Below are 15,315 nucleotides of genomic sequence, written 5' to 3'. Positions count from 1 at the left end.
ACGAGAGACTAAACGTAATGCTAGGAGGTCTACCAGAAAGACTGTATCTATCTCATGAAAAAGGATAATACAAATTGTATTTCTGATCACTGATAATGTGGATTTGGTAAACCTGAATGTACTTCTTTTTCATCATCTTTAGCAGTCACACACTGAATGCACAGAAACTTCTAAAAGTCACAACGAGGTCTTTTGACAGGGAGTTCCATAAAACCATGACTTGCTACATGAATACATAACTACTTCTCTTTGTTCCAAATTTGTGACTTACTAGCTTGTTGTCATGCCCTGTGCTTTTACTGAAGGGGACGGTGCGAAAATCAGTCCTTATCCATCCTCTCCATGAAGCAATGATTTTATAGGTCTTTATTTTATTCCTCCTTAGCAATCATTTTCCTGGTTTATTATTATTTTCATATAAAAGCTGTTCCATAACTTCACTGATAGTCCTCCTCTGAAACTTTTCTAATTCTACCATATCTTTTTTAGAGGTGGCAGATCAGAGTTGACATACTATTTAAAATGTGTTTTCTAACCATTGAAATAAGAATAATGTCCAACAGCCTTTCAGCAGTAAAGGGAAAGATAATTGGATTTATGGTCAATTTTTGAAACACTTTTTATATATAATAGAAGGATATTAGAGAAATAATAGAGGAATTGATAACTTTATTCCTTCTACTTTTTTGGTTCTTGCATGAAGAATGAGAGGAACTGAAACTGAATGCAAGGAAATGCAAGGAATGCAACTTTTTCCTGCAAGAAGTTGAGTTAACACAAACTTGTTTTCCAGAAAATCTGCAAAAGTGCCATGGGGAAAAAAAAGTTCATATCAAAACTACTAACATGGGACGAATAATGGTTATTTGCAGATAAGATGGAGTTTGGGATTGTATTAGTTACCTCTAATGAGGATAGTCTGCCACAATAATTAAAATTGTAGCTTATGTAAGCAAGAAAACACATTTTTTATCATAATTCAAAATTTAATAGAACCATGATTCCTAATATTTTATGGAAACACATATTTTAAAGGATGTGTGCAGGTCATACCAGTACTGAAAAGTGTATGAAAATGACATAGATGCTTTTCTAGTGGCCTCAAATGACCAGTGACTTGCAGACTTGCCTCAAACGCAAAAAGAAAATATATATATATATATACATATACATATATATATATATACATAAATAAATCTAAAGGCAAGTGAAAGTACTTACATGTATACTGGTGGCACAGAATGAGTTGTACCTCTGCAGAACAGTAAGTGTAGATTTATTCTCACTAGTTTGAAAAGCTTTTCTTGAAGTGTTATGCTCAATTGCTGCAGATGCGTTTACTAAGCAAAATTACAGCTATGCATATCAAATCTATTTTCACTAGACATGGTCTATCTGTGATAATACCATGTAGCAATAGGTCACAGTTTAGAAACCCCAGTTTAAACGATTTGCAATAAAGTACAATGTAAGCATATCATTAGTTGACCCTACTACCTCATTCTTACAGGTAGTGAAAAATGTCAGAATACTCTGGAGGAAAAAAAGTGCAAAGTCACTTTTGGTCTGTAGTTATCACAGTTAAATTACAGAATAGAAAAAGTGAAGCAAAAGATGTTGGATGCTTGTATTCTGTTCAACGAAAAGATGAATATACTGCTAGAAACTAACGTCAAGGTCATTGAAAGACATGGAAATGTAAAGAGACAATTAGAACGATACAAAATACTAGGTATGATTTATGATCCTTGAAGCTCTTACCGTTTTTAAAAAATGACACTTTCTGTATTGTAAAAGGTAGCAAGTCATAATGGCATTTCTGATGAAAGAGATATGGAGAGAATTCTAGGAAGTTCTTATCTCAGATACATGGCTATAAAAAAAAGGGGGGGGGCAAGAATTTCTCAAGGAATAATCAATTGTCAAGGGCATTTGAGATTAGTTTAGCCCTCTTAGTCTCTTCTAGTATTTAAGATTAGCTTTGCTAATTAGCTTAAACAATAGATCTCTTATAAGTACTTCAAATTCTGTTACCTTTGTGCCAGGTTTTACTTGCTGTTACTACTAGGTTTGTCTAAAAATAAATAAATAAATAAATTCTGTGTGGACATTCTGGAATTGGATTGTCATTCTGGCACTCAGACTACATGATACTCTGACCAGACATAACTCAGCTAAGGTACCAAGTAGAGCTGAATCAAATTTCTTCCTCCAAGGCAACACAGACAGAGAGGAGTGGATTGAGAAGAGACTTTCTTGCATTTCTTTCAGTAATTCAGACATCAGTACTGAGGGGCTGGAAGTCCTATGAAAGCCATATCCATAGGAACTGAGAAGTGGATCTGGTGAAGTAGGAACTGGTCAGGGAAAGACAATGGAAAGACAGCACAGTCACACTAGATGGAAACCGAGCCAAATGACTTCTATAAGGAAACAAATAAAAAATATATTTCTCAAGGCAAAATGCTTACTTGTCCAAGAACTTCGACTATATAGCGTAGATACATTCATGATGTTTTATTCTTAAAAATGCAGTGGAACTGAGGTAGCCACTTTTATTAAACAGTTTATATGGGAGAGTCTGCAAGTACTAAGAACAACAACAAAAGCAATTAATAAAACCTGTAGATTGCCAAAGTGTACTTTCAAAAAAGTGAAGTATAATATAGAGAAGAAAGCAAACTATAATCTCAAGGATGAACGACTTTCTAATTTGTTTCTATTTTAAACCATATAAATAGCGTGTGGTTTTTTTTGTTTGTTTGTTTGTTTGTTTTTGTGTGTGTGTGTGTGTTGGTTTTTTTTCCTAAAAATGAATTACCAGTGAATTATAGTGTGTGTTTTTTTGTTTTAATTTTTGTTTAAGGTAAGAGGTCCTCCACTTGCAGGAGCATTTAAAGAGAGACCAACAAAGCCCACAGCATTTCGCAAGTTTTATGAGCGAGGAGACTTCCCAATTGCCCTTGAGCATGATACGAAAGGAAACAAAATAGCCTGGAAGGTAAGTCACGGCACAGCTGTGACAGCCTTCACAGCTGTGAGCTTCTTGAAGTAACACCTCTCATTGTCAAACAAAGTTGGCTTATAAGTAAATAAACTGAAGCAATTTCTTAGCAAATGGAAGATGGTGGGAAAGACATTACAGAAAGGCTCCTGAGTCAGCTGTCTACCTTGGCTAACAATTAAATTATATGCTGCAAAAAGGAAGATGACAGAGTTGCTTTGCCTTTAGAGAATTGCCTCCTGCCCAATTCATCTCTATTTTTATGAGGACCTGGCAATGCAGCCTATTTCAGGCAGTCCATCAAATAATGGAAGTGGCTGGTTACAGTGAGCAGCAGCCATTTATCTACCCCAAATTTCACCTTCCTGCAGGACACTTCCAAATAGAAGCTTTAATTACCTAAATGGATAGGTCAAGATTGGCTGCTCCCTGAAAATGCAGAGCAGAATACAAACGAAGGCAGATTCTCATTCCACAGCTGTACTCTCAGTCTACAGCATATGTCAGACAGCGTAATCGCTGTCATACGTGCCCCTGTTAGAGGCTGACCTCCACTGCTGAAACCATTACAGCTACGACATTTCTCTGACAAAAGGTTAATTGGCTTCAAAATAAATGTATTGCCTAATGACTCCATTCTAATGCGGCTGTGTTTCTCCCTAAAAGGCTTGGTGATGTTATTTGTAAAACTTGCCAATCTTTTAAGTAACCACTGCAGACTTTTAAATTTAATTTGAAAAATGAATGCTGATCTTTAACCTGCTCCTACTATTTAATTATTTTGGTTATCATGATTTTTTTTTCCTGTGTGTTATTTATTGGACTACAATAAGATTTTGCTGGAAGCAGTGATAGTTACAGAAAACGAACATGATATGAATGAGCAAAATATGTTAGATTTGTAGAATGTTTAAAATTTTTAATGTCAAGAAAGTTATAACAATTTTAAATACATTGTTATATTAATGAATTAATGACAAAAAAAAAAAAGAGAGAGAGAGAGATTTTGCAATCTTATAACTGATAACTGATTCTGCTGCTAATGATGCCAACAGGGTTAGGTTAGACGTATACATTGATAAGTAGCACTATAATTTGTTTGTAACTAGGTTTTAAAATAGCTTTTTTGCCTATTTAATTATAGAAGATGGATTTGTGCTGTGAGAAAGTACTAGTTTCTTACCAATAGCAATGTTAGATCAGCTCAAGTAACTATTAATAGTTCTTTCAATAAAGGGAAACTCTATCCAACACCTTACGCATGATCACAATGAGATTCCATTGTAGCTGTTCTTTAGGCAACCTTAGTTATGACCTTACTGAATTAAAAATCATGGGTTTACAACTTAAGTCTGCCCTCTAATCTTTCATCACCAGGCAAGATCCATAGATGACTTGCAAACATATACAAAAATCTATTAGAATTTAGTGTTCTTCCTGAAGCATTGTAACTTCTAATTTCCCCAAATCAGATTGAGAGATACAATTTACCTCATTTTAGCTGCTTTTTGATGTACGTACTTCAACTATATAGCAAGGTGGGGATTGGTCTCTTCTCCTAAGCACCAAGTGATAAGAGGAAATGGCCTTAAGTTGTGCTAGGGGAGGTTTAGGTTGATTATTAATTAAAATTTCTGAAAGCATTGTGAAATATTGGAACAGGCTGCTCAGTGAGGTAGTTGAGTCACCATCCCTGGAGGTCTTCAAAAAACTTGTGAATGTAGTGTTTAGTGACATGGTTTAACGGTGGACTTGGCAATACTAGTTTAAAGGTTGGACCAGATGATCTTAGAAGTCTTTTCCAACCTAAATGATTCTATGGTTATAATAATTAATATTCTACCAGATGATGCTACTGGCTGCTTGGTTAACTTATTGCTACATTGCTTTCTACAAGCCTTCTAACAAAAGCTGATCCTCTAAAATAAGCATTTGTTCACTGTGTCTGTCTGTTTGAGTTGTTTGAAGATATATTGCCTTAAAACAATCTTAACATCAGAGTCTTTGGTCAAAGACCCAGCAGGTATTTCTTCCTATTGCAAATTGCAATCTTATCACTCCAATGTCTCCCTAATATTCACCTAGCAATGTCAAAACATTGGCATTGTAGCTAGTGAGGAATAGGGCTATGATGTCATGCAACAGTTCTCTTTGCTATTGTTCATCCTCTCTTTCAAAACAAATTATCACTACTTCAGTATACATCCAAAAAGGCAGTATAATAGCACACTATTCTATTCTTATATCATCAGCATGGCAGGGTCCAAGCTTATTTCCCTTATTTCAATCCACTTGATTTACTCACAAATCAATCTAGGCTGAGTTTTGTGGCAGGCACTCAAGAAAACAATACTGAGATAGTAGAATTACTTCAGGCTGTTGTTTAATTTGGCACACAACCATCATTGATTATTGTGCAGTTTAAGTAGATGAAAAAGGCAAATAGGAGTTTTCTAGTTCAAACTTAATGTTAGATAGCTTCTAGTGTCTTAGAGACTGCCTGCTGCTGCTAGAGGCTGAGAAGGGTGTTCAGCATTAATTATTATTTAAAGGTGCAGATAAAGTAAAGGTCTGTGTTTTTTATTTGTTTTAAGGACACATAAATAGTCAAAATAGCCACTATATATCTAATGGCTCATTTTAATCTGTTTATCATATTCATTTGTAATCCTGAGTAAATAAGTAATTATTCTAGTAATATAATTTACTCAATACTGCTTCAATTCATGAAAATGTAAAAAAAATACTTTTACTAATGAAAATGTTCTAAAAAATCTCAGCTGAATTATATTTATTTGTATGAATCAGGTAGGTCTAGTGAAAGGATAAAAAGAATAAAATAGCTTACTAAAATAAATTTTTAAAAAAGTGTTATTTTAATTCTGCTATCGTTGCACAGTATCAGTTTGATTGTGAGGGTTTTTTTAATATTTATTTATATGTGATGTATATCATGGTTCATTTCACTCTTGTTAGTTTGTCTATCCAGTGGTGCATGAGAGAAAATGCAAGGGGGTCTCAGAAACATGATTTATTTTGACAGATGAAAATTCTATAGGATTTTGTTAGTTCCTGAAAGATATGCAGTGTTTTTCTTTGGTTGGTTGGTTAGGGTTTTGGTAATTACTGAAACAAACAAAATAACTGTAATTATCAGACTTTTTTTTTTTTTGAAACAATCACAATATTGTAATTCTGTGAACACAACAGACATTTTATCTAAAAGAATCTGAAATCTTATCCATGTGTTGTCCCTGTTGTGTTAACGGGGACAAAAATCTTTGACTAACATGCACAAATGACCCTTGATTTCATAAAAGTTCTGGTTATCTCTTATTTTAAACCCATGATTAATTTCCTGTAAGGGCAAGCTACATACAACTATGATTGTAGACCCAGACAGGATATAAATTTTAAGTTCAAGAACTAATCAGGACTACTTCTGAATAACTGCATGTATTGACCCTCTGATTCTGAAATAATAATACTGTAAGAATAAAGTTATGTTTCTGCAGTGGAAAATTCCACTAACCTTACATATTCAAAAGTGATTGTGCAGGCATAATGGTGGCATAACAGTGGGGGGTGTGTTAACCAGATAAGGGGACAGGAGAAGGTCCTACTGTCCCCAAATGAGCAGGATGGCTAAGAAAAACAAGACAAGCAGTTGTGGAATCATCAAAAAATAAAAACTAAACTAAAATAAAATAAAAAATCACAGGTCCCTCTAGTCACAAGAGAAGAAGAAAAAAGGGGGAAAAGGAGAAACTAAAGGTTGGTTAAATAAAATTGTACATATATCATATAGTAACAAGCGTTGAGTAGGTTGTGAAACTGTAGTTCTCAGCCAATAATGAAACAGAGGAGGAATCAAGTGTTGGGTAATAGGAGATATAAGGTTATGATACACATCTACTGCATGCTGCTGCTTGCAAGATGCCCACCATTGGAATCATGAATTAAAAAAAAACTGTGTCACTAAGATTCTCGCCTGAGCCTGTGTTATTGGTTGCATATTGTTTCTCACAATACCTTTGGGAGGATTACTTCCAAAATGGACTACATTCCATTGGACTAAGGCATTCCTACTCCAAATTTATTGTAAATTTAGACAAGATTAAACTGTGCAGTGAAACCACGGTGTTTACATAGGCACCTTTTCTTAAAAACAGAACCAAAGCAAATTACATCTCACTTACAAGGTCATTATAGCATGATCTGGCTTCTGTGTGAATTCTCAGCATAAGTCTTAGAAAGGCATTTCTCTGAATACTCCCATAATACTGACATAATGGTTGATAAGTTGCCATTGTCACACTATATAGATTCTGCATTCCCCTCTTTTTTACTATTATTGCAAGTTCAAATAAACCTGTTTTGACCTGTTTTGAAAGAAAACTCACCATCTCCACAATTCACCAGAAAAAAATCTGGTTTTGAGTACAATTAAAGTGAAAAAATCCGTATCAAGGGAATTCAGGATATTCATCCCACTCAGAGAATGTACTGCCAGTCAGTGAATTTTTTTGCTAAATTGTGTGCATTCAGTATAACACTTGAATATCTAATTTAAATCCTTTGTTTTCATGCTCCCTCTGTGGTCATTAAATAGAGCTGTGTAAATATTAGTACTTTACAATTGATGCAAATACACAATACATGAATTTGGATAAAGCATTAGCTTTTGAGATCTAAAAATAAACTTCTTAAATTGAATGATTAATGAATGTTCAAGGATCTTTCCAAATTTGAAGCATTTGATTTTGTCCAGAAACAGAGAATAGTTAATAATTGCGTGGTTGGAAACTGTGTCTCTGATGTGGGTGAATTTTAGGATATAAATTGTTGTTAATTTAGAGTTAGAAAGTAGTGGACAGTAATCTTCTTAGAAAATGAGTGAGTTAGAATATTTATTTCCTACTTATTTGGGATCCTTAAGTTCTCCTTTAGCTATGTATAACACAATTTTATTTAAAAAATGTAGTAATATATTCTTTTTCACAATTTCATACTGAGCTGTGAATAATAAAAGCTCATGACTCAGGTCTTGAAAAGATCTTCCACTTTTAAATGTGCATTGCCGCATTTAAAAAGGTCAGAATGCAATTAAACCTTTTATTAAAAAAGTTGATAATACCAAGGAAGTATTACCGAATTATTAAAAATATATTTGATATGCAGTCTCTCTGTATCTGTTGTCAGAATGTTTGAAAAATCAGTTGTTTAGGGAGTCAGGCTCATTACAAAAGTTGTTATACTGTGTAAAAAATAAATAAATAAATAAATAAATAAATAAATAATGCTGCTATTCTTCAAAATGATTTTAGCATTTTCAAAGAAATAAAGACCAAGTTCAAAACCACAAACTTCTCTGTCAAGCACAAATGTCAAAATGAATATGGTTTTTGTCTTTTGGAGTTAATGTTTTTTTTGCCAGCATAGCTATATTCAATAAGGATGTGACTTTTACTATTTTAATTTTTCTTCATCCTCTCTTCCCTATATAATTTATTTCTTTTCATTGACTCGTGTAAGCTTTGGTATCAAAACTAGTTCTTAATTGTAGAAAATAGATGCAGTGGTAGAAGACAGTGTTCTCCTGTCCTTAGTGCCATGCATTTGGATTGTGCATACAGTTTTTTCTTGTGCAGATTATTGAAGGTTGCTTTTGGGAACAGGGACTACAAGTTATCTGAACATGCCATGGAACTGCAATTTTTGTTAGCACCTCTGATCCCTTATGATTTTATCTGCCTGTTTTTATGTTAATGTTTATAAAATTCTGAGCTATGATTAAACTGACACCTATACCCAGCATGAAGGGTTTTTTTATTTTTATTTTTTTCCAATAAAATAGGTGTTGAATTTTTTGTTTGTTTTATTTTGTTTTCTTTTTTCTGGAAGTACAACCCTTTTTTGTTGAGGGGTAAGCTTTCAGTAAGAGGAAATATAGTCTATTATAGTAACCGCTATAGTTGGAAAGGAGACGTGTTCTCAGGTGCGGAAGTAGTATCTCTCAGTATTTTTCAATTTTATGAAGTCATTTTGCCATTAATCCACATGAATAGCACTTACCATATATTGTTCCCTATGTAGTATTAAGTAAGCTTAGGAAAGATTTCCCAAAGTTCAAATCCAAAAAACAATAACAATTAGTTGTAGGGAGTTCAGTTGTCCTAAAGAATGATCTCATTATTTTACTAATGTCTTGCTATTTGTAGAAGTGAAATGTGATTCCAGAATTTGGAGGGATTTAATAGCGTATCACCATCAAAAGGGGAAGGTCTGACTTTTCTTTACTTCTTCTGGTCACTATTCCTAGAGCATACTTGATACAGGCACTGACACTAATCAGAGCCACTGTGAGTAAATTTATCTCACTAACACAGGAAAAAAAAAATAATATATATATACATATATATATTTATATATATATATATATATATTTTTTTTTTTTCGATTAACAACATATTCACAGTCCTGCAAACTTTGATTACAAAGAGGTCCATGAATGCTAAAGCTTTGTGTTGATGAAGGAGAGTAAAACAGTAGTGAAGAATGGGAGAGAGCTGAAGAATCTTAAAACTTTTATTCTTTCAACAGCAATGAACCACTAGATTAGTTTAGCTGCTTGTGGAATTGCAGCCTCAGATATCTGAAAGCGGAAAGAACAAGTTGTCTATGTAAAACAAAGTTTTTCTTTTGAATTTATTTTCATATATAGAGATAGGTTTATTTATTTATTTATGCTTCTGTTCTCTGTTAAAGTATTTAATCCATTTTTAATAAAAGATGTTGCAAGGACACTGTCATATTGAAAAAAAAATACTGTAAATCCCTCTTAAACACTGTCATGCAGAATAAAGGTTTTTGAAAAATTGTATACAAAGAAGAGTGGCCACATATCATGTTTAGCCACAGTGGATGCTACTTTCTATTTTATTTAATGTCTTCATTAATGTTTTAGGACACTGTTCAGTGTTTTGTTCTGCAATAGATGTCTGTTTATCATCCCTGGAGGACTCCTTTTTTAAATCATTTCAGTGATCCTGCTTAAGCCTGTCTCCAATACAGTTTTGTTGGTATAGCAGCAAATTGCAGTGTGGATTCAAGACAGAGCAATTGGAAGCAGGAATTTCTTAATCCAGAAATATTACATAATAATTTAAAGAAATCAAGAATGTGATTTGAAGCAAAGAAAAAAAAAGTCTTGGAAAAACAAATTCTAAATGCTTCCTCTAAAAAATAAAATAAAAATTATTAACAGATTTAATGTAAAGGAATAGTTTAGAAAATAATCAGAAAATTAAATAGTAAAGAACTCAGTTTTCTGAGATGTGAAATGGTCATAAGCTAAAATTATTCACTTTTAAGAAGACATTTGCAATGTTAGCAATTCAAAAAGAATCTCATCAAAATGCTGTTTCAAAACACTTCATCAGATCACTATGATTTTATGAAATCCCATAAAATTCAAAGTAACTGTTTCAATACTTATCAGTGTTCTCATAGGTCGTGTTTAGTTTGTACATTTATTCTACTATTTTCTATGAAACAGAAATTATGTGTCAAAGGTTATTCAGTGCCATCTCTCCCTTCATACTACTTGTGGATCACAGAAAGCTAATTCTTTCTAGAGTTAGTTTTTTTACAGTTCTCTGGTCTTTTCCATCCCTTTTATATTTATAATTTAAAAATCTAATGAAATGTCTTTTTTCTCCATGCTTAGGTAAAGTACCCTATTTTAAAATATATATATATACTCAATCAATATCAATACTTAATTGAAAATAGGACATGTACATTTGCTTAACAGTAAAATAATGTTTCCCTTAAAACATAAAGAATGTTTTACTGGACACGACTCAGATTTCGTTTCTCTTAACGACATCAATGCCGAACTTGGATACTAGTGTTCAGCTGGAGTCTAAAACAAGCTTTACAAAGAGTAGTGACAGTTTACCTGATTCCCATAGTACTAAGCTACCACATTTCAATTATAAATTCCTCTGTGACTAATTAATAGCTGCATCTTATCCCAGGATTCTAGAAAACAGTAATACTGTGGCAGTTAATTTACTGTTCCTTTTTCCCTGCATACACAATTAAAGCCATCCCTTTATTTGATGTAAATTGCCATCTCTTGAAAGCGTATGGAATGAAAACCCAGCCATGTATCAGAAATAACTTTAATTTAAATTTGCTAAATGACCTCTGAAAGCTAGATGAAAGATTTTCTGCTGAATGGGCTGGTGCTCCCTGCCTGTATAATTTATGTGAGAAATTAGTGCGAATGGTTCACTTTTATGGAGCAGTGCTGCTTGTAGCAAGCCTGCAGAAACAATTTTCCCCCAAGCCTCCATCTGTTCTTCAAACCAGGGCATATGCCATCTCATCGAGCTTGAAAGTCAACTGATTTATAACTCCTGAAAAGTGCATAGATTGAAAAGAAAGGTCGAATGCTGCTGCTATGTGACAATGATTTGCTAGGCACTTGGATAAAGACAATTCACATTATTATGGACCCAGGAGGACACAAGTGATGTTGTAAGCTTCAAAAATCGGTAGATTGACATGTAGGACAAAAACAAATTACTCCTCCTCCATGAGTTAAACAGCTACCCCTCTATTCCTAACGATTAAAAATTTTTAGAAGGTATGTAGGTATTATAGCCAAGATATCTTGTTATAGTGTGTTTCAGACAGAATAATTTTTTCTAGCTACAAAGGTTGCCATCCAGAAGTGCCAAGATTTGTTCCATTTTAAAATGTAAACAGAAACATCTGTCATAAAAAGTACTTATGTTTTGTTTTGTTTTGTTTTGTTTTTTTGTCAGAAAGTTCTGTGCAGTACTACTCACACAACTTTGATGAATTTTCTGTATCTACTCTGAAGGTGAATTCTGATCCCTTATCCCTATTAATGGATAGTCTGTTCTCTGTCCATTAGTTGTCAGCCTTCTTCCTTTTATCCAAATATTACAGAATTCTCTGGCAAGTGACAAAACCAATTGAATTGACAACATAAAAATCAATGTGTGTTTGATGTTTTCATTTATGGTCATGAAATACTGTGACTGAAGAGTCACAGTACTTGGAGGCTCAGGAGCATCAAAAATTGACAGTCTTTATCAAGTCTGTTTTTTTTGTTTGTTTATTTCAGTTAAAAATTGGCATATATTTAAGCATCTATTTAATATAAAAACGTAACGTAGAAACAGTGCATAGAGCCTTTTAGTGTCAAAACTGAAGGGCAGATTTTGCCTTGAAAAACACAGAGACCTAGTATAGAGACCTAGTATAAAAACAGAGACCTGAGATATCTGTAGCATCCCTTAAAAAAAAAAAAAAAAATAAAAGCATATGCTTTTGACTAAAAATGATGAAAATATAGAGCTAATAAGCTTCTACAACTAAATACAAATTGTAAATATTTTATAGCGCTGAAAAGGTGTTAAATATGTAGTTATAAAATGTCTTTATAAAATGGTATACTGTGTAAAGTAGAAAGTGACATGTTTAAGAAAACTTCAAATTAATAGAAAACATACAAATTAATAGAAAAAAAGTTTGCTATCACTGAAGACATATATTCTAAAAACATATTTAACCAATGACTCTACTTCAGAAATGTATTATAGCGGACGTCTGTTCTCATCAGTTTTGTGATAAACACTATTATGTTTTATTACTCTTCAATTGTTCTACTTTTGGTGTCCACTATATTAAATAGTGCATGTAAAAAATTTACCTCCCTCAGTCATTTTCATTGTCCTATACTGCTTCCAATGCATTAATTAATTTATTATCATTTTAGTGTCATATTCTCTTCACTAATCTCTGTGAACCCTTCACATAGAATTCGCATCTACTGTTCTGAATAATTCTGATCTTGGCTCAATGCTGCTCTCATTCCTCACATTGGTATTCTACCAATTAATAATATTTGTTTGCTTAATTCCAAGTTTTATTGTCCTTTTCCTTTCTTCCCTCTTTGTCCTTTTATCTGTATTTGCTCTTGCCTATCTGAGAAGAGTTTGTCTTTTATATGAAGTTATTCATGAGGACAACTCAGCAGGAACTGGTTTAAGCTTTTTACACAAATAAGGTGCACATTTTACTAGTTTAATTATGGTGTAAATGTGTCCTTGAATAGAAATCACTCAGATTAAGATTCTTGAGAACTTCTTAGAACAGCAAGCTCTACATTTATTTTTTTTTTAATTTCTCTTCCTTTGAAATGTGATGACAACTCCATTCAATAAAATAACTATCCAATATAGCCTGAAAAAGCTCTATTCTTGCTGAAATTTAAACATGTACTTAATACCTCATGATCAAACTACACTGAAACAATACTTTTGCTTATACTGTTTAGCAGTGATGTTATTGAGATGATGTGCTAAAATCTAAAATATGAACAGATATTTGTTAGTTCTCAGTTTTAATTATGGAACTTTCTTAATAAGTGCTAACTTCAAATAAATGTTCCTGTATCCCTAAGACTTTAATTGCCAAGACCTTTAAAAATGAAACCCATTTAAATGTGTCTGATAAAAATTCCATTGAGGTAGTTAATTTGTGATTTTTTTTTTTCAAAAATATGGTTTTTAACTTTGAAGACTTGAGTGTATAGTAGTATAGGAGTAAATAGCAGTACGTCTGTGTGACAGTAGTTGTAGCATGTGGTAGGTTATTGGGGCCAAAATAAATTATCTTAAATATTTAAATGAGATCGTTCCCCTTGGCTTTCAGCTTTCACACATTAATGCTCAGGAAACAGGCAATTTTAGGGAATTATAAATACTGCAGTACTAAGTGACAGAATTTGTGGGTTGCTAGTTTTCTTTCCTGTGACTTCCTTCAATATCAGACCAAAAATATATATCTTTGGTTTTAAAGGAATATCAGCAAAGTTGTCTCTGTATAACGAACCAGTTTAAGTGCTGCAGAACATACTAGAAGTCTATGTTTATAATATCAGAGATAAAACGCAAATAAAACTAACTGGCATATTATACTTTCAAATAATTAATTTAAGTTTCAGGCATTGGAACTGATTTTCCATGTTTTAAAATTAATATTATGTTCATATGTGCAGGCAAATGCATGCCTTATTTAGAAAGTTATTGCAAAAAGATGGATAAATACTACCTCAGAAGATCATGAGTAATGATTTTAAAGATATGAATATTTAGATGAAAATTTCCTCAGGCTAGAATGAAGAAAAAAAAAAAAAGTGTTGCTTCCAGCTTAATTTAAACTTCAGTCTAAATATATATCTCTCTAGGAACATGGGTTGTATTGTAATATAGTGAATCTCATAATGAAGACTAAGTGCACTGAAGTGCTATTCTGCTCTAAAAAATAACACAATCAAACAAAAACGTGGGGGTTGTCTTTTTTGTGTTTCATTGGCGTCTAGATAGACTTATATTTTTAATTGTTTTTTGTACCTTTCAACCCTCCCAATTAAACAGAGCATTCATTTTTATCTCTTAATGTCCTTGACTAAATAAAAACTTAAATTAAAGCATGAAAAATGCAAACAAGAGGAACATTTACTGTACAAAAAAGTTGATTTAGACATCTATGATGTCTAAGCTGCCACCTAACTAAAACAGCAAGTGTGTAGCCAAGTTGCATGAATGATGGTTGAGATAGAGATTCTTTTGGTTGACCCCTTCTAGCGTTGTTCCAGCTGTCAAATGACAAACATTTACAGCTGTTATTGTCATTTTTAACTTCTTGCTGACAACTTATTACATTTCATATTTTTTTTTCTAAAAACTTGTTTTTGAAAGCATGTGAATAACTTTCAAAGCTCTTAGTGGAATTTCAGATTTCTTGTCTATATTAAATAGTAATAGCAATTGGCTTGAAGAGGTCAAAGTCATTTTCAATCACCAAAATGTAGTTTCCATTTTACCAATTCAGGCATTAATTCTTTGTGGATTTCCCTATTGTTTCTATTATTTCTTTCTTTTCTAAAGTAATATTGAAGTCCAAAATCAGGAAAAAATGTGTTTTGATTCCGAGGCTGTGCAATGTCCATCGCTTTCAAAGGATTATGAGTTACTAACCTATGTTGGTGTGTTCTATTCATATCCAAAGAAATTGCATTGAGGGTCCGAAGATGGTGATCATGTGCTTAACAAATCATAAATACCTGGGTGTGTAAATGATGTCCCACTCTGTGCTTCTTATCTTGTCTTTTCAGACCCTTAAAAATTCCTGTTCACATGTGAGAGACCTGTTTTACCTTTCCATTTCATAACAGCACTGGAGACTTGTGGCTCTTATTCCTAGGT

The 15,315-nt window shown here is 32.9% G+C and overlaps 1 protein-coding gene across 2 annotated transcripts in view; it reads left to right on the top strand.

Annotated features, from left to right (window-relative positions):
• The window catches only part of PACRG (parkin coregulated), a 217,922-nt gene that overhangs the window by 46,275 nt on the left and 156,332 nt on the right, over positions 1–15,315 (top strand). Inside the window, exon 3 of one of the 2 annotated variants that reach the window (XM_027454267.3) lies at positions 2,867–3,001. The exons of the other annotated variant lie outside the window; for it this stretch is intronic. Within the exon in view, the coding sequence (XP_027310068.2) occupies positions 2,867–3,001 (135 nt within the window). The remainder of the gene's footprint in view (positions 1–2,866; positions 3,002–15,315) is intronic. 2 annotated transcript variants of the gene reach the window in all.

This window comes from Anas platyrhynchos, chromosome 3, assembly GCF_047663525.1.
Source record: "Anas platyrhynchos isolate ZD024472 breed Pekin duck chromosome 3, IASCAAS_PekinDuck_T2T, whole genome shotgun sequence".
NCBI classification, from domain to species: domain Eukaryota; kingdom Metazoa; phylum Chordata; class Aves; order Anseriformes; family Anatidae; genus Anas; species Anas platyrhynchos.
Note: the sequence above shows the minus strand (reverse complement) of the source record. Positions and strands in the feature narration are given on the sequence as shown.